The sequence below is a fragment of the Talpa occidentalis genome, unplaced genomic scaffold, assembly GCF_014898055.3.
Source record: "Talpa occidentalis isolate TD23 unplaced genomic scaffold, MPIMG_talOcc4v2.1 talOcc4.3, whole genome shotgun sequence".
Classification (NCBI taxonomy): domain Eukaryota; kingdom Metazoa; phylum Chordata; class Mammalia; order Eulipotyphla; family Talpidae; genus Talpa; species Talpa occidentalis.
This window is the reverse complement of record NW_023603184.1, coordinates 38,227,095-38,252,881: the sequence shown is the minus strand read 5'-3', so window position 1 is coordinate 38,252,881 and position 25,787 is coordinate 38,227,095. Positions and strand designations below refer to the sequence as shown.

The 25,787-nt window shown below is 52.5% G+C and overlaps 1 protein-coding gene across 2 annotated transcripts in view; it reads left to right on the top strand.

Annotated features, from left to right (window-relative positions):
• The first annotated feature begins 344 nt into the window (after nucleotides 1–344).
• STARD10 (StAR related lipid transfer domain containing 10) overlaps nucleotides 345–25,787 on the top strand; it is a 28,874-nt gene continuing 3,431 nt past the window's right edge. The window contains exons 1-3 of one of the 2 annotated variants that reach the window (XM_037522922.2): nucleotides 345–409; nucleotides 4,757–5,067; nucleotides 25,163–25,310. In XM_037522922.2, coding sequence (XP_037378819.1) covers nucleotides 4,861–5,067; nucleotides 25,163–25,310 — 355 coding nt within the window. In that variant the 5' untranslated portion in view covers nucleotides 345–409; nucleotides 4,757–4,860. Of the gene's footprint in view, nucleotides 410–4,756; nucleotides 5,068–11,597; nucleotides 11,668–12,187; nucleotides 12,201–25,162; nucleotides 25,311–25,787 lie in introns of those variants that run through there. The other variant, XM_037522924.2, reaches the window with a different exon arrangement.

The window sequence follows — 25,787 nt, the reverse complement described above, 5'->3', positions numbered from 1 at the left end:
TCAGAGAGGCCCAGTAAGCGTAAGACACCCACCCTGGGCAAACACTTAGATCCGGCTCCACTCCCCGTGGATGCAGAGCCTACTGTCACACCCCAGGAGACTATAAAGGACCATTCTCTCAGGACTAAGCCAACCCTGGGGGCTTCCGAGTGCTCTGTCCTGGGCCCTTCCAGAGGAACCTTTGGAATCACCCCTTCGTTGCTGCTCCTTGGTGACATCACACTGGTCACTGCCCAATCTTCTAGAACAGTGCTCCCAGGACGTTGCTTTGTTGCCTGGAAATTTTCTCCACCCAAACTGGCAGGCCAGGTTACCCCTGAGGGGGTAGGGGGGAGAGGGCTGGGGGAGGGGTCTTCTCTCATCTCCCAGAGGAGAGCTCGAGGAAGCCATCCGTCTGTCTGACTAGATGGTGAGTAGAAAGGAGCACCCAGGTGCTAGTGGAGACTCATTGTCAGAGACACAGACGGTGGAAGGAGAGGGGGGCCTGGATATGAGAAGACTGTATCTTGAGGCTGCGAGAGGGTGGTGAGTGCATCAAGGTCACCCCTAGGATAGTGTAAGGGGTGGCATATAATGGGAGCAGGGACATTGCTGCCTCTGTGTAGGACCTGGGAGACCTCCATTCTGCTCTCTGCTTTATCTGTGCTGCCAGGCTGTAGTTTCTCCATCTGTACAGTGAGCGGCTGGGCCCGGTGATGTTAGTCTGAGGGTCTTTGTTCTAATGGGAACAATGGGGGAAGCTTAGGGGAGTGAAAGAGACCAAAGAACATTGGGGGGAGTTTAGAGGAGAGACAGGGACCAGGTCAGGAGTGACTCCAGACAGGTGGCCTGACATCTGCTATCAGGGGACAATAGGTACAGTCTGATGTGAATCTCTCCAGAGCACACCCTCTTCCCCTTCCAGGAGTCACAGTCCTGAGACCCCATGTAGACTCTGACTTGTGTGATTCGGGGGTGTGTCCTTGTCCCTCTCATGCCTCAGCTTTCTTAGTAGGGGGCACAGCTCACGCAGGGCCCTGGGTAATGATTTCTCACCTTCCAGTGACACTTCTCGGTTTGCTAAGCACCTTCTTCTGGTACTCGCTGCCGCCTTCCACACCCACTCTGACTCCTGCTAGTGATGTCCCATCCTGGGCTGGGACCAGTGAGGAAGCAGGCCTGGGCCTTGCCCTGGAGGCCCAGAGAGGCAGCTTCATTAACCTTCTGTGGAGGGTCCTGTGACTGGAGCAGGGAGCTGCAGGGTCACATTCTGTTTAATCTTTCATGAGAATCTTAATAACCATCATATAGTAACACTTATTTGGGAAACATGCTATTTTGGACAGTATATTTCTCCCCCCAATTACATATTTTGTTACTTCTTTGGGGGCAAAACTAGGACATGTACAGCTCTTTTTTTTAAAGATTTATTTTTGTTTATTTATGCATACGAGAACTGGGGTGCAGGCCAGAGGTGCAGGGGATGAGAGGATTCACCAGAGACAGAGTGGGGAACAGAACAGGCGGACTGACTGAAATACACTGCTGAGGGGAGCAGAGGGCAAGACAGGAGAGGTCTGCTGCACCATGTGAGTCAGCTCCCAGTTCGAACTCATGCCGCAGTGGCTGGAGATAGCTTGATAGCACTGAGACTTAACCCTGCGCCACCAGGGAGGCCCCCATGTACAACTCTTTTGATTGCAATAATTCTTAGAGAGTATGAATTAGTATTCTAAATGAGGAAACTGAGGCTCAGAAAGAGTATGTCACCTGACCTTGGTCACAGCTAAAAAATGGTGTAGTCAGGATTTGAACCCATGTCCACAGGTCCTTTGTGAGATTGTGAGAAGATTGTGAGAAGAAGGTGGGCTAGTCCTACGATTCCACTCCAGACTTCTTCCGTTCCCCTCCTCTTAACCCTCCTGGGCTCACTCTTCTTCCCTTGAGTAAATGGGGCCCTTTTCTCTGTTGCTCAGGGATGTTTGAGACAAGCTATGAATCCACTTTGGTTTTGATTGAGAGCATGTCATGAACCCCACATCCAGAGATATCTAAATTCCAGGAGGGGGACTTGCAAGGGCAAATTTATGCTGAGTAAGATGGGGAGATGTTCTTCTATCCACTCAGTGGCCAGCTAGCCTGGCCTGAATTCAAGACACAAGGTTGAGGCCAGGGTGCGGCTACCTAAGCCCAAGGGTGGCAGGTCACCCATCTTTTCTGACCGAGGGCCCAAAAGAGTCATTCTTGATTAATCTATGTTTGAATTTGAGTAGTGGTTTGGTTTCTGCCATCGGTACCTCCCTGAGTTTACTTCTTCCTCAGACTGGCAGTTTTCTAAGGTGAGGAAGTCCTTCTGTGAGTCTGCCTCATGGCTACATCCTGCTGTCACCCCAGTTTTATCTCTTTTACTTGGGACTGGGCCATGGACATGAGCTGGGCTGTTTCCTGCCCTTGCGCCTGCTATCTGCTGAGAAGGGTTATTGGGGAACAAAGCAGGCAGGAGCCATCCTGCCAGTGTTCCCATCTCCTCTCCCCTTGGCAGAGACTGCAGTTCTCAAGCCGGCTCTGCATTTCCCATTTTGGGTCTTCCCTGTGCTGGGTGTGAGGCTGTCAGATAAAACCATGAAGGTCAGGGGACAGTCCGTGATCTGTCTAGAGCTGAGGTTGATGCAGAGGAGAGTCCAAGAGAGCCAGGGCCCTGGGCTCCCCAGGACAGGGCTAGCTACCCCCTTACCCCGCCGCGCCCAGGCACTTGAAGCATGTGGATTAGAAGAGGTGGGGTCATTATCTGACTATGTCCCCCACCCTGAAAATGGGAGGCCTGGAGAACTAAGTTCACCACACAGACCTCATGAGAAACTGCAACTCATTTTACTGGATTTTCTTTGCAGAATACCCCTCATGGTCACTTGTTATCACGGCTCCCTGCTCACCCCCAATCATAAAATTGGACCCGAATCAACAACATCTTAGAGTTCTAAGCACTCCAAGAAGAAACACCTCTATTTGTGAACCTACTGTGACAACTCCTTCTCTTCCTCTAGCATTTTTAAGAAAAGCTGTTACATCCTCAGAGCTCTAGGATGGTGAGGCTGCATGCTATGCCTTTTGATTTCCTAATTCTAAAAATGGGAAATGAAGGCTCAGAGAGGACAGGAAAGCCAGAGGGGAGAGACACCCTGGAATGGGGGAGGCTGAGACCTGGGTTCTGAACAGGATGGCTGCATACTCACTGTGCAGTGCTGGGCAAGTGGTGGCACTTATTGGGCCAGTTGGTTGTCCATCCGTGGAGCTCACCATAGGCCTTCCCTGCTCCTCTCTGGTCAGGGGTCAGTGAATGCTCAGCCTTGGGCCTCTGCCACACTCATACTGGTCTGGCCTCAGAGAAGTTGAAATACTGGCTTCAGTTCCCACAGAGTGGCTGGAGACAGAACTGGCACTGGGACCTGGATGGCAGATGGCAGCCTCTTAGTCTGGAAGGGGTGGCAGCAGTGCAGGTGGACATGTCTCCCCCTGTGGTTATGTAGTTATGGCGCGCTGGCCCCATTCTGCCTCAGGAGGGACAGGGGAGCCCCAGAGTTTTGGGGCCAGATGCTCTTGAGAGCTTAGTTGAGGCAGTGGGAGGTGTGTGAAAATGTTCCTGGGTACTCGGGAGGGGTGGTGGTGGACAAGAGCCAGAGTCTGGGCTGGAGGGGAGCGCTGAGGCTGAGCGTGGAATGCGGAGTCTGCAGGTCTGCAAGCCTTGTGGTTTTGCCTGCCTCACTGGAGTTGGGTTGGGTGTGTAGGTCTGGTGTGCCTGGAGCTTGGTGGGGATGCAGGCTGTGGGCATCTCTGAGTTGCTCTTGCTTGCCTGGAGGTGTGCGTCGGTTGTCTGTCTACGGTTGCGGGGGCGGGTGGGGGACAGCCTTCTCGTGTGTGCAAGTAGGTTGCTGCACCTGTGAGTACGGGAGGGAGGTGTGGAGAAGGGGCTCACAATCAACTTCCAGAATCCTTCTTCTAAACCTCCTCGCCCCCTGTCAGAACCCACTTTTCCTGGACGCCTCCGCGCTGGGTCCCCAAGCCGGGTCAGACACGGGTCTCCCTCTGACCCGCGCCCCTGCGTGGGGCGGGCGGGGGCGGGCGGGGGCGGGCGCTAGGACCCGGCAGGGCGGGGCGGGGCGGGGCTGCGAGCTCTGGCAGCTTTACCTCCGCAGCCTGGAAAATACCGATCCCCGGCGCGGAGCCCCCGGAGCCCCGAGCTAGCCGGGGAGAGGGCGGGGAGGCGGGAGGGGCGCGCGGGGCGGGGGGCGCGGGGCGGGGCCGGGCGGCGGGACCCACTGCTCCTTCCCCCGGAGCCCCTGCGCGGCCGGCGGAGGCGCTCGCAACCCGCACCCCGCACCCCGAGCCCCGCGGGCCTGGCGGAGCGGCGGGCGCAGGTGAGCGGCCCGCCCCGCGGCGCCCCACCCCGCCCCCACGACTCTCGGGGCGCGCAGCCCGCGCCAGCGCAGCCGCGGAGTTAGTTGCGCGGGTCCGGCCAGCCCCGCGCGGGGCCCACGGGCCGCCGGTCACTCGGGGTCCCGCCGCCCCCGGGCCCCGACGGGCGCTCGCGGGCTCCCCTCGCCCCACGCGCAGCCCCCACCCTCGCCCCGGGAGCTCCGGGGTCGCCCCGCGGAGGGTGCCCGGGTCCTCACCACGGGGCCGCCCCGAGCTTATCGCGGACTCTGCACCCGCTCCGACCCCGGGCAGCCCCACCCGCGCCCCCAGCGCGCCGACTCCGGTCCCCAAACCGGTCTTGCAGGTCCCAGGAAGGTGGCGTCAGCATCTGCAGCGGCGTCGACGTCGTCGGAGCCTCCGCGGAGCACCCAGGAGAGCCGGACTGGGACCGGGGCCCTGAGCCTCCCCATGGAGAAGTCAGCTGCCTCGACGGAGCCCCAGGGGCCTCGGCCAGCCCTGGGCCGCGAGAGCGTCCAGGTGCCGGATGACCAGGACTTTCGTAGCTTTCGGTCCGAGTGCGAGGCCGAGGCGGGCTGGAACCTGACCTACAGCAAGGCCGGAGTGTCTGTGTGGGTGCAGGCTGTGGAGATGGATCGCACCCTGCACAAGATCAAGGTAGGGGTGCCTTATGGCAGGTGCAGCCTCCGTCGTGCCCTCGCTGCCTCCCACTGGGGTCCTCTGGTCCTCCCCCGGCATCGCGGGTACCTGGTTGTGCATTTGGACTGGGAAAAAGTCTCCTGCCAGGAACTAGGCGGAGGCACAACTTGCTGGGCAAGCCCCCATCACAGATGGGCCAGTTGAGGTCTGGAGAGGGAGAGTGTGTGTGTGTGTGTGTGTGTGTGTGTGTGTGTGTGTGTGTGTGACTCTCTGGCTCACCCAGCCAGAATCCAGGCTTCTGCATGCTCCTGCCTACTCCAGGGAGGTGGGCTGCTGCCAGGCGCCTTTAGGAGAGTGATCTCCCTCAGGGACCCCTCTGTTCTGGAATCCCTCACTGGTTCCTGACTTGAATCACCCCAGGTGGGACACTGAGTCCTCTCCCTAATTCCTGGTTCTCTCAGTCTGAACTGGGACTCTTTCCTCACTCTCTCTAACTAGGCTGGCAGGGATCTGATTCCTTCTTGCCTGATTCCCTGCGCTTCCCTCTTCCCTCTCAGGCTGCTCCTTGAGTCTCCTGCAGGGATCTGAAGGCAGGGCTTGGACATCACAGGGCCAGGCTGGGGGTGGGCTGGAGGAGGAGGTAGGCCTGCAGATGCATGCACATTGGCCCTCGCAGCCTCACTCCTCACAGCCCTGTGAGTCTCCTTTGCCATCATAGGGCAGGCTTGGGATTTGGGACCCTGTATACCCATCTCCCCCTGGGGTACTAGTTGGGGCAAAGGTTGTGAAGACTCTGGTATAGGGGCCTCACTGGCAGCCCTAACACCCTGGATTGCTGTGAGTGCCACATTCTCAAGGGGGCAATTCTCCCTGTTTCTGGCCTCCCCCTCCTGCTGTCCTCCTCCAGTGGGTAGAGGCGTGCATTTATGTTGGGGGAGAGGGGAACAGGGCACTGGACTCAAAGGGACCTCCTTCCCTCCCCACTTGCCAGCTCTCTTGCCTGGAACTTGCTCTTGGACTAGCCCAGGCATCTTGGCATCACACCAGGCCTGGACATATCTGAGCTTCCCTCTCTGCTCCTGTGCTTTTCTGCCTCACTTTGTCTTAGTCATTTCCAGTGTTGTCCATCTGTCCCTATGTGGCCTTCTGGCTAGCCCTTTCTCCCTTCTATGACTTTCTGTGCTCTGGCTGGCTGACTGTTCCTTTCTCTCTGGGTTTCCAAATGTGGCTCCTCCTCTGGGACTCTGTCCAGGTCTGAGAATCCTGGATTGGGGGCTTTGCTGGGACCTGACCTCTGTGAGCCTGAGGAACAGGGCAGGGCAGGGCAGTTGAAATGCCCCGGCTTGGTGCCTCTGAAGGCAGGGACAGATCCTCACTCTTTACATCCCTAGCATCCAACACTGACAGAGCAGGGATGTTGGTTGAATGAAAGATGGAAGGAAGGGACAAGGGGACAAACTGAATGGAAGGAGAGCACGGTTGTTGTGAGGGCTAGGTTGTTTTCCTGGCCCTGACCTGGAAAAGGCTTAAGGCTTGCAGTGTGCAGTGGGGTGAAGAAGGGTAGTATCCCCGCCTAGCTGGCTGTCCAGAAGGAGCGAAGGGGAAAGTCTGCATTGAATCTAGTACACCCACCCTCTGTGTCAATAGGGCAGATCTGTCTCCTCCATCTGGCTTGGTTAATGAATAAACCCAGCCCAGTCCAGGACTGGAGTTGGTGTGTCAGGAGGTCAAACTGCCAGAGAGCAGACCCCTTGTGAGCAGATCAGACTTTTCAAGTGGCCTTCTTTGGGAGTGGAGGTGACTTGGAAAAACTGGGGTGTTATGGGCTTGTGGTCAGTGCATATACCCTCCCTGGCAGCAAGGATCTCAACTCTCCTTGCCTCTCAGACTGAGCAGAGGTTGGAGCTGCCAAAAGACTCTTGCAATCTCTGTTTCATGCCTTCCTCCCCTCGCCCCGCCATCCCTTTACTGAGGTGCACGTGAGGACATAAGGCTCAGAGAGGGGCAGGGGCCAACCCAGGGTCACACAGCCAAGTCCCAGAAGAGTCAGACTTAGAACCCAGATCTCAAGCCTTCCAGCCTAGCCTTCCCTGTTCAGCTTTTCTCCCCATTGCTACACTTCAGTTCTGCTCCACAGTGGAGGGAGGTTTGGGAACAGGAAGTGAGCAGAGATGGGACCCAGGGAGGAAGGGCCTTGGTTATGGGCATTCTGAGGGCCAGCCTCCCCAACTCAGCATGGTGGGGTACAGTTTTGGGAGATGGGCAGAGGTCTCTGAACTCCCCACCCCTAAGATTCCAGGATACCCAGGTTCCATGCCACTAATCCCATTTCTTTTTCTTTTCTTTTCTTTTTTTTTTGTCAAATGATCCTTTTAAAAAATATTTATTTTTATTTATTTATGCATACAAAAACTGGGGTGTAAGCCAGAGGTGTGGAGGATGAGAGGATTCACCAGAGACAGAGCGGGGAGCAGAACAGGATCATCTACTGAAATACACTGCTGAGGGGAGCAGCGGGTGAGACAGGAGAGCTCTGCTGCCCCATGTGGGTAGCTCCTTAGCTTGGGGTTGAATTCATGCAGCAGTGGCTGTCCATTGCTTGATAGTGCTGACACTTTAACCCCTGCACCACCAGGGAGGCCTTGTCAAATGATCCTTTATTGAAACATTTTCCTTTGTCATTAACTAACTAGCTGGGCATCCCACCACACCACTGCTGATGTCATCTATGATGTTGGGAGGGTGGTGGCCATCAACATGGCAGCCCTCAGAGTGAGCAGTCCCCAGGATCTCTTCAGTGGTCCCAAAGAGTTCTCTAGCTAAAGATCAGTGCTGCCTTTGTTGGGGCAGTGTTGACAATCTCATCAAAAGTGGCATTTCCACTGTGGTTTAATGTTTTCCTGCTTCTTTCTCTTTCTTGGCAGTTCCTCGAAGGTTTTGATGATGAAGCAGAGGCTCAGACATCTCAGTCTGAGCCTGTCTGTTCTGAATGGTCAGTTTCACTGGAATCCTTAGACGCTTCCAATCACTGGTTGCCTCAGGGATGTCATCACCGACTTTTTTGGGAGAAAGACCCATGGGGCCAGTCTTGGGCTCTAGGGCAGACATGGCACCGACTTCCCCATTGGTGCATCTTAGGAAAAGGATTTTATTCTTGTGAACCAAGAGAGCTTCATGTTGGTCTTCTCTTGGCTTAAAACCGAAGGCACAAATCCCATTTTTGTTAAGAGCCCCTGCTCTGAGCCAAGCATTTCTTTCCTTCAGCGAATTTACCATGAGGCTGTAGCAGACAACAAAGAAACTGAGTCTGGGAAAGAAGATGGTTGCACAGTAGCTGAGGCAATGGTGGAACCCAGGCCAGCCTTGCTCCAGAGTGCCTGCCCTCCTCCTCCTCTGCTTGGGTTCACATCTTAGTCAACATCATGGCATTTAACCCCATCAATAACTCTTTGAAGGACGCGCTGTTCTCTTCATCTCATTCTTGTTTGATAAATGAAAAAGCTGAGGCCCAGGAAGGGGAGTGGCTTGTTAAGGTCACAGAGCAGGTCTGAAGCGAAGCCAGAGTCCCCAAAGATGACTGGGTCACTCCAGGAGGCAGGCAGTCAACCACAGGTGTTTGCTGAGCTTCCGCCCCTTGCCCTAGCCTCTTCTGGACCTGTGCCCTGGGCCGAGAAAGCCAGTTGCCATTGGACGTGTCCTGTGCTCATGATCTCAGGAGCAGGAGCCTAGCCTATCTCTGTACCTGATTGATTTCCTTCTCATCTCTCTTCCCTCATGTTTATCTTCCTGTCCCTGTGTCCAGCGATCCCTGGAAGCTATGTGGCACTGGGCCCAGCTTTCAGAGTCAGGACAAAGAGAAGGGGCTGCTGGAGGTTAACCCCCTTCTCTCCCTCCTGACCCCCAGCCTGGTTTGGCCCTAGGCCTGCATTGGGCTTTGGGCGTAGACACTACCTCCTGAGAGGTTAGGCCCTATTCCAGAGGCAGATGCTGAACTTGGATCTTGGGTTGGAGGCAGAGGACAATATGGAACCTGAACCTGGGTCTCCCGATGAGCATGCCAGGCTTCCCCATGGCTCCCATAGTGGTGTGAGAAGTAGAAAACCAGGGGTTTTGTCAGTCATTCAAGCTGGGTCAGCTGGGGAAGAGGCTAGGGGTCAGTCTGGCTATGATGTTCTCTTGCTGTGTGTGTGGCTGTGGGCATGTCCTAGCCCTCTCTAGGCTGTTAACTCCATCTCTGTCCGGGGACTCTCCTGGCTCTAAGATCCTCTCAACTCAATGCATGTGCTGAGGCCCATGGGAGAGGTATGGGGAACGGGGACAGAAGCCAAAGATGAGCTGGCCTGCCCAGTCCTGCTCTGGTTGTCTTCAGGTTCTCTGATGCTGCTGTGTGCCTAGCCTTGTACCCGGCTAGCCATGCGCAAGCCCTGGAGGAGACCTGGCCATTGCTCTCAAGGGTTCCAGCCCCCAGTGGGAAGAGGACTGACCGTTCTACATGACCCCTCTTACCGCATGGGCAGATGCTTGCAGGCAGACCACAGAGGCGGGGGGCAGGTAGGCAGGACCTTGAGGGACTTGGGGACTGGAGCAGTGATGGGAGGTTTTTTGTGGGAGTGTGACTGACAACTTGAGGTTCCTCTTGATACCGGAAGCTGGCAGTGGGGATGTGACTCCTCTGACTTCCTGTCCTCTTGCTCCTCCCCTTCCCCTCTGGTGAAAGCAGGTCCCTGTCTCGCTGTCTACCTGCGCCTGTGCTACAAGCCATTACTCAGGCCTGTTCCCTCTCAGGGGCTCATTCTCTCCCCTGTGATGTGTGGGATCATTGCCGGGATTTCCGAGGGCCTGTCACACTCCTAACAGCTTGTGAGGCTCGAAAGGGTCCCCCGGAAAGTGAGGGAGGGGCCAGAGCCAGGTGTTCTCTCTCTCTTTCTATTGAGTCATCTACTGAGTCTCCTGAACATGGGTCTTATCAACTCCCTTTGAACAGATAAGGAGACAAATACTCAGAGCAGGAATTGACTTATGCAAGGCCAAAAATCTAGAGGCTGGCTAAGTAGGATCAGAATCCCAGTCTTTGGGTCTCCGAGGCTGAGAGCTCTGCACTCCCTTGGGCCTGGATAATTGCACCATTTGGCCCATCCATCTCAGGACCTTGTGGCTCACCACTTAGCCCCCTCTCCTGCCTTGTCAGCCTGTGCTGTGTCATGTGGAAGGGCACCCTGGAGGGGACACAACTTGGCAAGAGCCCCAGCCCCTCTGTGTGACCTTGGGGATCATTTTACCTTTCTGAGTCAGTATTATCATCTTTGGTGGCAGAGGCAGGAATTCCCCTGGTTTTAGGGACTTAGATTAAGTGAGTCCAGTTAAGGCTTAATCTTTGTCCCCTCTGGGACTCAGATTCCTCATCATTAAAGGAAGTTGCCAGAGAGGTAGTTTCTTAGAGGTTGTCTAATCCTGAGGTCCTGGTTCATGGGTCTATACTACTGGATACAGAGGAAGGACAGAACGCTAATATCTTGTAGTCTATGCCATCAGAGCGAGGTCCCCAAATGGGGTACCTAATCCAGGATTATGTCCTGTGGGCCCTTGTCATGGGTGACTCCCACTTTGACTTGGTCTGGGGTACATGAAAACAATAGCCCCAGAGCTGTCCTCAGAGAGAGTGACTCCAGGTAGCCAGGACTCAGACCTCCAGGTGAGCTTCAGGTGGGAGAGCTCAGAGTTGGGAAATGTCCAAAGTGATGGGAGCCTTTAGGAAATCTTCTGGAGGAGGTGCCTGGGTTGGCCTGAGGCTGGAGGGGAGAGAGCACAGAGTCCAGAGTCCAGACCCTGTGGCCTTGGGCAGGTTGCTGCCTCTGCCTAGGCCTTAGATTCCTCATCAATGAAATGTTGAGTAGTGGTGTTGCTCTGCCTGTCCTTGGGCACCTCCACTCATTCACTGATCGCCTCCCTGCCTGGCCCTGTGCTGGAGGGTGGGGACAGGGGGAATCAAACCCTCAAGGAGCCTCCAGGGGCTTGAGGGCAAATACTTTACAGGAAACTCTGTGGAGTTTCCACTCTGTGGAAACGCAGAGTGGGCCCCTGCGCTAGCCTTGGGGACCAGGGAAGGCTTCACAGAGGAGGAATGCTCAGGAGATCTCTCTGGAATTGGGCAGACAAGAAAGTGTACAAGGGTGATAGGATTGGGAGCATTCTATAGGAGGGGCTGAGCCAAGATTGGTTGGTGGGAAAAGGCGATATGCTACAGGTGCAGATGTTGAGTATGGGCCTTAGAACGCAGGGAAAGGGCGGGGGTGATTGGAGAGCTAGATCATGGGTCCTGGAGGTCCTAGGGCGCTAGGGGAGGGTTTTTGCAAAGGTGAGTGGTGGGGAAGATGCTGCTGCTTTTGTCTGCAGAGAGGGGCCAAGGCCTACACTAAAGCAGGGGCTGTGGGAAAGTGCAGCAAGGGATTGTACCCAGAGAGACTGAGTCACAGGTAATGGATGGGACATGGTGACAGCATAATGCTTTGCAAGGTGCAAACTGAAGTGCTGTGCAGGCCAGGCTGAAAGACTGTGGATGTGCAGCTCCCTTGGCGCCTGCCCTGTGGAAGAACCATGGGAGTGGGGTGGACACCTCCAGTCAGTGTCCCCGCTGGGACCAGACACCCTTCTATGCCCAGCTCCCCAGGCTCTGGCTTTTAAACTTTAACGAGCCCCAGCTCGGTTTCCAGCCGAGAGTCTTTAAAGTTTCAGGAGATGAGAGAAAGGAGGGAGTCCTGGAGACAGATGGGTTTTCTTTCTTCCCTTGTGTCTCCACGCCTGGCTGGGCCACCTGGAGCCAGGACTGTGGGCACCATGATCCCAGACACCTGGCACTCTTTGGGGATCTGGGACCTCAGCCAGATCGCCCCACTCTGTTCCTGGGAGTCAGCAGCCACAGATCTGGATGCCTCCTAAATGGACAGGCTAGACACCCAATTTTAACCCTGATGTCTGTCTTTTGCCCCTGACCGAGGCAGATTAGCATGCTCCAGCAAAAGGTGGGAGGAAAGGTGCTCAGACCAGGTGTTGGATCTGAGATATTGTTACCTCTTTTGATGCCTCATTTTATCCTCTCTGGCATGCTCGCGTTGGCCTTGCTGCTCCGGCGCCCCTGAAGCTTCAGAAACACAGTGAGTGGAAGAAAGTACCAGGCCCAGGACTTAGTGGTGGGTTCCACACTAATACAGACTCTGCTCCCTTGGCATTATAAAGAGTGTGGGGGCAGGTGGTACCGGGCAGCTGGGGCTTCAGCCTAACACTTGCCTGCTTGCGTCTCAGCCTGCGAATCTGAAGTCAGGCTATCTCTAATGTTTCTAGAACCCTTATGTCCTGGAGCAGGTGAACAATGCTGCATATGTACATCCCTACACATACACAGAAAGTGGGAGGTGAGAACCATCTTTGATTTCCCCTGTAGTGCCAGAGTGATTTAGTCTTATCTTTTGAGTTTTATGCCACAACCTGCATCTGCCCTTGCTTCTCTGAGATCCCATCTTCTGGACACCCTTGTCTGTCTTTGAACCCTTTTAGATTGCCTGGAACTTTAGCACTGAAGCAGGGAGGTGATGAGTCTTCAGGCAAAGATCGGACAAGCAGAGGGGATGGAGCTCCCTTGTGCATCTCCAAATTTCATTTATACTATACTATGTGTCAAGCATGGTGTTCTATCCAGGAATTCAGTGACAAACCAGACAGATCAGACTCTGCTGTCATGGGTCTACATCCTGAGGGAGAGACAAGCAAAGTAGAAGCAAACAAATAACTAAGATACCAGATGATGGCTGTGTATTGTGGGGACAGGCTGATGTGATGGGGCTTTTCTGGTCTTCTCTGTGTGGAGCTGGATTGTGGGTAATTGAGGATGATTACGGTGCTTAGTTCCATAGACTCTGAGCCTCCCCCCAACTGCCCAGGTAATAGTCCTGGGGCAGGCACCCGACAAAGTCAGTAAATCCAAATTGCATGTACCTGTGTTTGAGTGTGTGTGTGCATGTGAGTGTGTGCGTGTATGTTGTTTGTGTGTCTCTGCCTTTGTGTATGAGACTCTGTGTGTGTTTCTGTGTCTGGCATTACTCTGTGTGTGTGAGTCACACCCCCTCACTGCAGCAGAATTGTCTCTGATCCAATTATGTCTCCTCAGCTGTCTCCTGGCGGCTACCGCCCCCTGGCTCAGCTCTGGCTCGGCCGTGGTTTTCTCTCCCTGCTTCCATCCAGCCTCCTGTCCTGCCTCTGGCCTATCTCTAGGTCTCAGAGTCTCCCCTTGGGTTCTGTTTTCTATCCCTCTGATGCTTACTGCCTTTATGTCTCTACTTGTTCCTTTTCTTCCATTCTTTTTCCTATCTCAGCTTTCTCAGCAAGCCTCTTCTCATGCCTTCCACCCACTCTTCCAGCCTCTGTGCTGGTGCTGGGGACCTGGAGATGGATCAGACCCAGACACTGCTCTCAGGGTCTAGTGGGAAGTCCAGAGGGGCTGTGACAGTCCTGTGGAACATTGGGACTGAGGGAGACCAGCAGCTGGCAGCATGGTAGGGGGTGGTGGTGTCTGGGTGGGACCTTGGGGTCCCAATAAGAGCCATGCTGAGGAGGTCTTGGTGAGGTAGGCTCCTAGGACCAGGGGTATGGACTAAGGGCGAGGAAGAATTGGAGGCAGAGCCCAGAGCAAGGTGGGCATTTTGGAGTTAGGATTTTATCCTTAAGGCAGAGAGACTGACAACAGGGACTTTCAAGCTGGGCAGTTGCCATCATCAGTAAAACTCTGGATTTTATTTTATTATATTATTTTTTATTTTTTAAAAAAGATTTATTTATTTATACAAGTACTGGGGTACAGGCCAGATGTGTGGGAGGGTAAGAGGATTCACCAGAGACAGAGCAGGAAACCGAACAGGCAGACTGACGAAATACACTTCTGAGGGGAGCAGCAGGGGAGACAGGAGAGGTCTGCTGCACCATGTGGGTAGCTCCCTGGCCAGGGATTGAACTCGTGCTGCAGCGGCTATGGACAGCTTCATAGGTTGTGTCTTAACCCCTTGTGCCACCAGGGAGGCCCAGCTCTGGGTTTTATAAAACTCCCCAGTTGCAGGGACAGATTGGCCTGGGAGTCAGGAGACCTGAGACAAGGATGTGGCCACAGTGGTCCAAGCACAGACAGTGAGGCTGCTTGGGGTTGGTGAAGAGGAGCTTGGGGTTGGGAAGGTCCTGGCTGAGTGGAATTCAAGCGAAAAGTGAATGAGTCCAGAAACAAGCTCAGGTTCCAGGCAACAGAGGGGAGTAGAGGGTGAGTGGGCTTAGGGAGTTGATGACACAGCAGTAATGGACATGGTGAGTGTGATAGGCCTGTGGGCTGCCCAGGGGGTGATGCCTAGGAGGCTGTTGAAGACAAAGTCTGGAGCTCACTAGAAAGCTCTAGGGGAGCCAGAGGGCTCCAACAGTCCCCGAAGCCCTGGGAGGTTTTATCCAATTTGTCTTTGTCTTGACGTCTGTGTGTCGGCCCTGGTCCCCGTCATGTCTCATTGGTCTCTCTTCACCCCCTCCCTTTTCTTCCAGGTCCACCCACTCTCTGCTCTCTTTCTCAGCACTCCCTCCTCTGTCAGACTTCCTATGTCCCCCAGGACTGGAACAGATTAGAAGGAGAAGTCTAGACCAGGAGGTCAGCTTCAGAGATGTCAGAGAAGGCTGTTCCTCACTGCAGCAGAGTTGGGGGTGTGGTTGGGGATCTAAGGAGGCTTCTGGAGATGGGAGGAGGGGAAGGCAGCGGGGAGGAGGCAGAGCAGAAATGAGTCACTCAGCCCTGGCTGGAGAGCAGTGGAGGGCCCAGCTTGGTCGCCTGCGCAGACTCAGGGAGCTCTGTCTGGGGAGGTGTTAAAACCTCTCCACCAGTCACAAGGAGTTCCCACTCTTGGGGAGAAGATGGACTGGGGATACATGGTGCCAGATCACCTTTCCTTCAGAAGAGAGGGCCACAAATCATTTTGCAGGTAGAGGACCGAAGCTGGAGGTATGGGGGAAGGAGACCCTGCTTTGGGCCAATGCATGCTCTCTGTTCTTCTAGCTCCCCTAACTCCGGCAGAGCCTCCCCACCAGTCCCAGCCCCTAGAATGGACCCCCAGGGATAGTCCTTACCTTGCCAGGTGCTAGCCCACCTGGGATTCCTTGGGTCCCACACAGAACTGAGCCTGGTTCTTGGGGAACAGCCTGCGAGATGGTAGACTTTAGGTCATACTGGCATCCAGGCTATTTGCTCCACTTCATTTTTTTTTTCTTTTTTTGAAAGAATTATTCCTTTATTATAAGATTTTTATATTTTTGCATAGAAGAACTGAGGTGTAGGCCAGAGGCACAGGGGGTGGGAGGACTCACCAGAGACAGAGTAGGGGAGCAGAATAGGCAGAGCCATTGCAATACATAGCTGAGGGGAGCAGTGGACGAGACAGGAGAGGTCTGCTGCGCCATGTGGGTCACTTCTCTGGCCGGGGATCAAATTCAGGCCGCTTTGCCGTTGGAGGGCCGTCATGGTGGTAGTGCTGAGACTCAACCCCTAGGCCACCAGGGAGGCCCAACTCTCCTCTTCACTTTTCTGAACCTCCATTTACAAATGGGCATTATTTTCCTCCCTCCTTGGTAACTGACGGGATGGAAGGAGGTGAATTTGCAACATCCCTAGTATAGAGCTGGCACACCAGTGACACTTGCTGAGTGGATGAATGAATGAACAGTATGAGGTACCAAGGGACAGCTCCATTTCCTCTAGGCTCCACCCTTGTTCACTCAGGTTACCTCATGGAACTGCATGGGCCGCCTCCCTCCCCCAGTCAGTCCAGGCTGTGTCCAATCCCCAGGCTCGTGCTGGTGCCTCTGCCAGGAGTCTCTTCCCCTTCTTTTTAACCTGGATGCCCCTGCTCTTCTATTTTTCCTTTAGGACTCTGTTTAGATGGGCTTCCCTGTACATTCATCCTGGCTATCCTCCGTTCCTGCCCTGATGCCACCAGGGCTGTCTATTCCGTGTTCCAGTGCAAGGGTAGAAGTCCGCTCTGGCTTCACTCCCAGCATGGCACTGCCTCAGACGGAGCAGTTCCAAGATAATTTAGCATCAGCACAAGCAACCTATGTCCAACTTCCCTGAGTCCAGGCTTCTAGGTCCAGGGAACTAGGACCTCGGGATTCTGGACAGGCAGTCTCAGCTTAGAAAGAAAAATATGGTTTCTATATCTTGTATGAGCTATATTGATGGAAAATCACCCAGAACCTCAATTTCTGAGTAAATTTTTCCTTGCTTTCTTCCAGCTCTCTCTCAGGAGTATAGATGATTTATACACAGTTTATATTTTAATTTTAAGTATTTATTTATGCATAAAAAAGCTGGGGTGTAGGCCAAAGGTGTGGGGAATGAGAGGATTCACCAGAGATAGAGTGGGGTGCAAAACAGGCAGATCTACTGAAGTACACTGATGAGGGGGAGCAGTGGACAAGACAGGAGAGGTCTGCTGTGCCATGTGGGTTAACTCCCTGGCTTGGGATGGAACTCATGTTGTGGTAGCTGGGGATAGCTTGATAGTGCTAAGACTTTAACCCCTGTGTCACCACCAGGGAGGTCTCTATCCACAGTTTAGACCAAGGCATGTGTCCATAACTTTGTATCCTTTTTTGTTTTTTTAGCATTGCATCTGTGGAAGTTTCTCATATTGCTGCAGAATTATTAATTCACACAGGCCTCCTTGCCAGGCCTGTTCTGGGTTTTCTTGTCTGCCCTCCAGATGCTCGGCATCCCTAGGGTCCTCAGTTGCTGTGCAGTAAGCACAGGTGATGCCATTCTTCACCCAGCAGCCCCTGTGGTGTGGTATTCCACATGTTCTGCCATGGATTTTGCTAGTTATAAATGCCATAATACGGGCATGGAGATTACGACAGAACTTTTTTCTTGTTTTTTATTTTTTCCTCAGTATTAATTTCTGGTTTTGGATTTCCACTGAGTTGAAAGATACGTTTTTATCATTTAAACAATGTGTGCCAAATTACTTTTCAGAGGAGTGGAGCCAGTTTTTGTTGTCACTAATTGTGTGACAGTTTATCCTCACAAACATTGGACTTTTAAGAATATATTTTTGCTAATTTAATAAACATAAGCTGGAAACTCAACACAATTTTAACTTACTTTTATTTACTTATCATAATTATTAAAGGTCTCAAATCAAGATCTGCTGAACCTGACTCTGACCCCCTACCCTCCTGACACCCTACACTCCATTTTTTATAAGAGGATGAGGGCAGAAGTAGTAATCACTCTCAAGTGCCTTAGAGATTTTGGTAAGATCTAGGAGGGTTTCATGACGACTCTCCTGAAATTCACAGAAGCACCGAGGGCCACTGGCCACGGACCCCCAACACTTCGAAGTCAGAGATGCTCACCCAGACACGGACTCTTTGTTGACTCACCTTCCATTCAGGCTATAGTTCTTTACTGAGCGCTTGCTGTATGCCAGGCTCTGTGCCAGGCACAGGGATGCCAAGATGAACGAGGTGCCACAGCAGTACAGGCAAACGAATGCACTGAAGTGTGTGCTGGCAGAGGCAGGCGCTGGGGTGAAGGAGACAGGAAGAGTAGGTCTTCAGACCAACTTGAAGAATGTAGGGACAAAGTGGTTACTGAACAGTGGACAGCCATGCTGGAGTTGGAAGACAAAAAATAGGGAAGGGGTGTGAGGGGAAGTCCCGGGAAAGCATTTTGGACAGGCCTAGGGGAGAAAGGATCTCAGTACCACTTACTCATCAGAACCCTCTCCTCCTACCCTCCTGCCTCCTACCTAGGCCCGGGAGTAGATCTTTGGAGTCTCCATTCTAGAAACCCCAAAAACCCAGAGGTAAGGGAAGGTGCTCTATCACTGTGGGTCAATGCTGGCCCCCTGGGGCCTTTGGGAGCGGCAGAGCAGAGGGCCCTGAAGGCAGCCGGCAGGTGGGAAGCCAACCCTAGGGGAACTGGAGCAAAGAAGGCAGAGGGGCCACATTGCTGAGCCTCTGATCTGCTGCATCTTTGGCCTGTCTCCACATCTCTCAGCACCTCATTTTCTTGACCTGACATGGTAAGGGTAGTACCTGACTGTAGGTTGTGAGCGGGTAGCAGGTGGATTTGTGCAGGACCTGGTTGTAGGAAGGCCACTGTCCCCTCTCTGTCCCTCTACTCTGTGGAGGGATGTGGAACATTTTTGTTGTTTTACGCTTCATTCCTTGTCTCTGCTTATCCTATCCTTGGGGATTAGCAAGAAGATGCTCTCCCTGGAGCCGGAGCTACTCCCCTCAGTAAGGCAGCAAAAACAGGTGGGGCCTGGGCTGGAGGAAGGGCAGCTGCAGCCAAGGGCCTTATGTATAAGTCTCATTTAATCCTCTCAGCTACACTCTGAGGGGAGGATTACCCATGTTTGACAGATAGAGACACTGAGACTCAGAGCTAAGGTCCTTTGCCAAACCACAGCCACATAGGCAGGACGTGGTTAACCTAGAGAGCTGGAACTGCCTTGTAAACTCAAACCTGTGAGGCCTGACAGGGACTGGGGGACAGTGTAATGACCAGAGTGTTCTAAGAGGGGATTTGCTGTGCAGAGTGCCAGCGAGCTCTGAGTTTCGGAAAAGCACAGCCCTGCCTTTAAGCCCAGTGAGCACTGCAGGTGGAGTCAGGGACTTTATTCAGAGTGCTACCCTCCAGCCAGTAAGCCCTTCTGTATAATAACCATCAGTTAGCTCAGTCTTCAGTTGCCAGTATGTTTGCTCTAGCTGGGTCAGTCCTGCCCCTTGATGAAGGTGCTAGAAAGTCCCAACTCTTTGGGCCTGCCGTACTCTGCTTGGCCACCATTAGGCATGTGGCTCAGTCACTCATCGGGTCTCTCTGGGCCTCAGTTTCTGCATTGGCCAAGTGGTGCTGCAGTACCTTTCAGGGTGTTAGGAGGGTAAGAGATGTGTCTTCCCAGGGTGCCGTATGGTGCCCTTGACAGCGGGTAGAGGTGGCTTTACCTAAGTCTCGGCCCCTGTGGTGTTTGCAGCCCAAGGGCTATGTCTCCTTTGTGGGGTGCTAAGTTCATTAGTGATTGGGGCACATGGTAATGGTCATTGAGGCTCTGACATTGTCAGAGCCCACCCCATCAGGATGCTGCCTCTCATTTGAATGTGGTTCCGGGAAAGAGTGATTTGCTTAACAGTTACTGCTTTTACAAAACTGTCCAGTTAAAGGCCATGTGGTGAGCAATCAGCACAGACCCTGGGATGTTTCAGAGCCCAAATGGACATAGTATTCTTCTCTGGGCCTCAGTTACCCTGAAATGGTTTCCCAGAAACCTTCAGTGGTAACCAGAAGAGATCATCTCCTGGTTCCTGGTTCTCTGGGACAAACTTGCATTCCACACATCCTGTGGGAAAGGTTAGTGGAGACCTGCTGTGTGAGGTCTTGGGGTGAGGGCCAGATTTGGGTCCACTTGTCCCTGTTAGTTTCTTTGTTACTGCTCTAGCCGTTCACCCCCGAGGCCATATCACAGCCCTATGGAGCCCACCAGACTTCTCTAGTCTTTTGGGTCCTGGGAGCTACCTCAGCCCCTCTCCCCACCTCTTCCCTCCCTCCCTTGGTGCTTCCTTCTTTAACCTTGTGCACTGGGAAGGCCGCCTAGAGATGCACAGGCACTGGGGTGGGGGGTGGGAGGTGGGGGGGCGGGGGGCCGGCAGAGAGAGCAAAGGGGTAGGGGTACAGTGAGACACAGCTTGGGTATTGGACCCTGCTCTACTTATTGGTCTTTGCACTTACCTTCTGCCCATCTGAAATGCCTTCTCTCCACTTTTAGCAGTTCACCTTTTTAGGCTCAGTCGCCTTCTGTTCCCACAGTTCCTGTGCTCCACCCCCCAACTCTGTGCATGCTCTAGGAGGGTTTTGTGTCTGTCTCCCCACTAACTGCTGATAGGGCCTCTATGGGTAGAGCCCAGGTCTGGATTCCCTCTAGGTCCCCACTGCCCGGTTGCAGGCATGGCACACAGCAGACTCCAGAGAATGGGGGGGTGAAAGAGCAGAAGGACCGAGCAGATTCCAGGATAAGGCAAGAGAGGATCCTCCGGCACAGAGTATGAGGGACACGTGCAAATGTATCCTAGTCTTGCCCTAAGGAAGGGTGTATGGCAACTTCTGGAAATGGGCTGTAGTAATAACTGGCCCTTTTTTAGGCAGAGCACATGCATTATCTCATTTAATTTAATCACAACATCCTCATGAGAGCAGTGCTGTTATTATCCCCATTCTCCCTTCGTATGAGGAAACGACGACTCAGGAGAGTTCAATCTTGTGCCCAAGGGGAGGAACTGGGATTGGAGCCTGGGATCACCCAAATCAGCTCCAGGAATCCTCCCTGATGGCCTTCCTTGCTTGTCCAGTCACTTCTGACTGTGGCCCTGTAGGGCTTGGAGTGCTGGGGGGAAGTTTCTGGCCCCAGGGGTTTTGGGCAATCACAGCTATCTACCTCATGGGGTTTAGACAGAGCAGAAGACAGGAGACAGCGTATAGTTTCTCTGGTATCACTTGCTTCCCCTAGATCTCCATGTTTTCAACTGTAAAACAGCTGCAACGTCAGCTCTCTGCTTGTAATCAGGCTTCAGGGACTTTGCAACTCAGAGTGGCTGCTTGACAGGGTAGTAACCTCCCACCCCAAATTCTGGTTTTGATGGGGGGTTGCTCCCATGGATCCAGCTGAAGGACTGTCTTGCATTGGACCCAATGGCTGCAGGTTCCTGTGACAGGCCTGCCCCCCAGGTTCTGCTCTCTGATGACTCACCCCTACCCCCACCCTGCCTCTTAGAATTATACTTTGCTGATGTGGGGTGTGACTGTGGCCTCAGTGGGCAGAAACAAAGCTGGATAGAATCCCACCTCCCCACCCCCACCCCTGCTTCTGCCTGCAGTGGTGTCTCCACGGCTCAGTTCTCACCCTCCCAGTACCCCCCTCCCAGCAGGACCCTGCTGCTGGTCTTCCTCCGCAAGAGTCTGCAAAACCTTTTTATCTTAAAAAGAAAATGTTTTGCAGTTTACATTCAACCCTGTGCCTTTATGGCTCTGCACACTCCGCCCACTGCGTGCAGTCTCAGAGGAGACATTTGACCCCGAAGCCACAACCGCGCTGATCCTGGAGTCCTGAGGGAGAATGCGCAGTACTAGGGAGAATGCGCAGTACTGGACAGTGTGCTCAGTCTGCCACCTAGCAATGGATGCAGCTGGGCTCTGGGGGCACTGAGCCTGGCTCGAGGGAGGAGGCATCTTCTGGGTGGATTCTAGCCTACAAAGCATAAACATGTTGTCACTGCCCCTCCACAAACTCACAGTCCAAGATAATACGCTTAAGACATGCAAAGCCAAACCAGCTTCCAAACTTGGTTTGAGAGAAGTGCTGCTTGGAAGCTACCCTTGAGTGCTCCTTGAGAGTTAAGAGTGCAGAAGAGTTGGTTTTGAATCCCTGTTCTGCTGCTGCTTTCTTGCCATATGATTGGGCAGAATGCTTAATCTCCGGAGCTCTGGTATTCTGTTTGCAACACAGGAATAGTAGCAGCTCAGAAGTTTGGGGGTGAAGAGTGAGTGTGTATTGAATGTCTGGTGCAGCAGCCGGACCGCCACGTGGCTGCTGAATAGAAGGTTGTTTGGATGCTAATGACAGTGCCAGCTCCAGACCCTGCTGTCTTCTCCAACACCCTTTCTCATGATCACACCCCTCCCATCACTTGATTCATTCACTCACTCATTTTTCTCATTACAGTGATAGCACTGAGCCTTAACCCCTAGGCCACCGAGGAGGTCCTCTGATGTTTTCTTAAGATTAGATTTAGGGGCCTCCCTGGTGGCCTAGGGGTTAAGTCTGATGGCTACCACCTCGAAGGCCCATCTCAATGGCCTGATTTCAATCCCTGGTCAGGAAGCTAACCCACGTGGCGCAGCAGCAGACCTCTCCTGTTTTGTCCACTGATCCCCTTAGCAGTGTATTTCACCAGATCCACCTATTCTGCTCCCCACTCTGTCTCTGGTGAATCCTCTCACCCCCCTCACCTCTGGCTTACATCCCAGTTCTTCTACATAAAAAAGAAATAAAATCTTTTTTAAAAAAGCGATGCCTAAGATTACTCATCTTAGGCAGAAATATCACATAAGCGAGGCCTATATTCTTAATTTTTTAAAAAGATTTTTTTATTTATGCATACAAGAGCTGGGGTACAGGCCAGAGATGCAGGGGGTGAGGGGATTCACCAGAGACAGAGCGGGGAACAGAACAGGCAGATTGACTGAAATACACTGCTGAGGGGAACAGCGGGCGAGTCAGGAGAGGTCTGCTGTACCATGTAGGTTTCTCCCTGGCTGGCCGGGGATCAAACTCGTGTTGCAGAGACTGCGGATTGCTTCATAGAGTGATGCTCAAACCCTTGCGCCTCCAGGGAGGCCCCGCGAGGCCTATATTCTTTTCATTTTGTCCTATCAGGGAGCACCCAGTCACAACATGTCCTGTTACTAAAATTGTTCACTTCTAACTTCAATCACTTGAGTAAGGTGGTATCTGCTAGGTATCTGTTAGATATCTTCTCTGCTATGAAGTTGCCAAGTTCCCATTGTAAGTAAGAAGTATTTGAAGGGAAGGTGCTCAGAAATTACATAAAGACCTATTCCTTTTCCAGCATTCAATACATTTATTCATACCTGTAAATGCTTTGGTTTATTATTTTATTCAGCAGACTATGTTATTATCATAATTGATCTTAATGCAGATTGCCCCAGATTTAGCCCATGGTCAAGTGATCAGCTGTCCTACTTTGCCTGGGACTGAGAGGTTTTCCAGAATGTGGGACTAAAAAGCCCCAGCAAAGCCTGAGTGGTTTGGTCACCCTGGGAAACCTGCAAGCTGGCTGCTGTATCTTCTGGGCAAAGTTCCTATTTTTCTCTGAGAACTTCCTTACTTTCTTGCACAATGAGATATTCCAGGTTCATCTTACATAGTCCTCTGACCCCGCCCTGCAAGAAGATGTGGAAATGGGACCCTATGAGTGTCAAGCTGCCCCACACCCTGGACCCGGAGCAGACGGCACTCATTCCACTTGCTACTGGCCGCATTCCTGCCTGCCTCTGTCTTTGCCCTGGCTGTTCTCTCCGCCGGGGCTGTTTGGCAGACACCTCCAGAACGCACTTCTCCATGAAGCCTGACCCCTTCCGCCAGGCAGAGCTGACCTCCTCTCTGACTCCAGTGGACAATTTAGGGCCCCTCCCAATCCATGTTGGCCCCCCTCCCTCAACTGGAAGCTTCTCAAGGGCAGGCCTCTGACTGTTCTGTGCTCTCATAGGACTGGAACTGGGGGATGTTAGTTAAGTGGCTGCGTCTAGTCACACCCCCAAATGGAGCAGAAAAGCAACCTGGAGGTGAAGAGGGAGGGTGTCTTGTTTGGGAGCACGAGTCTATTCTTGGTAGACTTAACAGTCCATTTCATTCTAAAATGGTGCTGATATATCAGCATTGCTGTAAGAATACAGTGCAGTCATCTGTATAAAGGACTTAAATGTAATACCTGGCATGTGGTGAGTGCAGTTCTCAGTATCTCTGGGGATCCTTTTATTTATAGTTTTTTTTTATTATTATTGCGGAAGTAATACTATACATTTTAGAAAATGAGAAATACAGTAAAAAGAAAGTAAAACTGTCATATTATACCATGCATTCTGTTTCATAACTCCTTTTTGTTTCAGGTAACAAGCTCTACTATTTTGTTTTAGTAAATTTTCAGCACATCAAATATTGAGACTATATCCACACATACCCATTTGCCCCAAATATCTCCTTTATAGCTGTTGTGTCCAAACCAGTGTGCAATCCAGGAGCACACTTCACATCTGGCTGTGTGTCTATAAGTCTCTTAGCTACCCCAGTCCCTCCTTATGACACTGACTTGTAGAAAAGACTGGATCAGTAGCCCTGCAGAATGTCTCCCCACCTGGCTTCATCTGGCTATATTCTATCCTCTTGGTGTCACTTAACTTGTTCTTCTGTCCTCTGTTTCATGTAAAGTAAAGGATATATATCTAGGGCTTGATGAGTTCACTGGTACTTAGAATACCCAGTAGGTATGATATGTCCTTTCTGTGGTCTCTCATGACCATTAGTGGGGCCAAGATCTTGCCTAAGATTAGGAGGAAGGCAATGTGATCCCTCCCTTATATGGTTGCTTATATCCCCTTTAGTAAAAAGTGATTTGTGTGGTTCCCTTGGCACTGTGTGAATGCCCAGTTCTGGGAGATCTTTTCAAACTACACAAGAAAACTTGTACATTTGCTGAGGGAAACTTGATCCTGGGGTTTGGACACTTACATGGAAAAAAATCAAAGAGCAAGGACATGAATGGAGTTTCATCTTTCTGAGTGTAAATTAGGGAAACCTGGTTTTGTTTTTACTTCCTTTTCAGACATGTGATCTGAGTAAAATCCCAGCTCTGTTACTTACCAGTGGCATGACCTTGGGCAAGTTGCTTAACCTCTCTGAGCCTCAAGTTCCTCCTTGGATTTCTAGTTGGGCAGAGTTATTGTGAGGGTTAAATTAAAAAAGAGTTTTGGTGGGGATATGATGGGGGAGATGGTTTCTGGCTACAGAAGCTGTCACAGGTGTGTTGTTTGGCTTAGGTGGCTTCTGGGAAGACTGGACAGGGCTCTTGGCAAGAGGTGATGACTTCAGAGGTTGCTGTTCCTCCTTGTCCTCCTCTTCTGCCCCTTTGCCTGTCTTTCCTCCAGCCCTCTCTGATCAAGACTCGGAGCCCAGGGCCTCCCTGGTGGTGCAAAGGGTTAAGCACAGCACTGTGAAGCTTTGATCCCCGGCCGGCCAGGGAGCAACCCACATGGCACAGCAGACCTCTCCTGACTCACCCACTGCTCCCCTCAGCAGTGTATTTTAGTCAGTCTGTCTGTTCTGCTCCCCATCTGTCTGGTGAATCCTCTCACCCCCCGCACCTCTGGCCTTGCCCCAGTTCTTGTATGCATAAATAAATAAATCTTAAAAAAAAAAAAAGATTCTGAGCCCAGTGTAACCCTGACTACCCATGTGTTTGTCTGCAGTGCCGGATGGAATGCCGTGATGTGCCAGCCGAGACCCTCTATGATGTCCTGCATGACATTGAATACCGAAAGAAGTGGGACAGCAACGTCATTGAGACTTTCGACATCGCCCGCTTGACAGTCAACGCTGATGTGGGCTATTACTCTTGTGAGCAGGCGAAAGCACACCTATCCTACCCCCTCTCCCTCCTTCCAGGTCCCCCACCTTCCCTCCTTATGGCCACTCTTAATGGCCAGGCTTCTCAGAGATCTGAGGGCTGAGGTACAGCACCGCCTGGGAGAAGGGCCTAGCTGCCTTCTCTGACATCCTTGTCCACTCCCAGACAATTGGGCACACACATGTACACTCCCAAACACATATGCACTCCTGTGTTCATGTATACCTATGCCACCCACAAACCTGTGTGCATACATAGCTGTGTTCACACCCCACAACCACATGCTACATATATTCACACATTTTCACGTACACATACACACACACACACACACACACACAGTTGTTCTCAAATTCACATACACAACAGGCCAGGCCAGGCCAGGCCAGCAAGGTAAGGGCCTAGTGAGGTTGTGAGGAGCAAGAATGGCCAGGGACAGAGAATTCTGTTTTCTCTCTTTCCTAGTT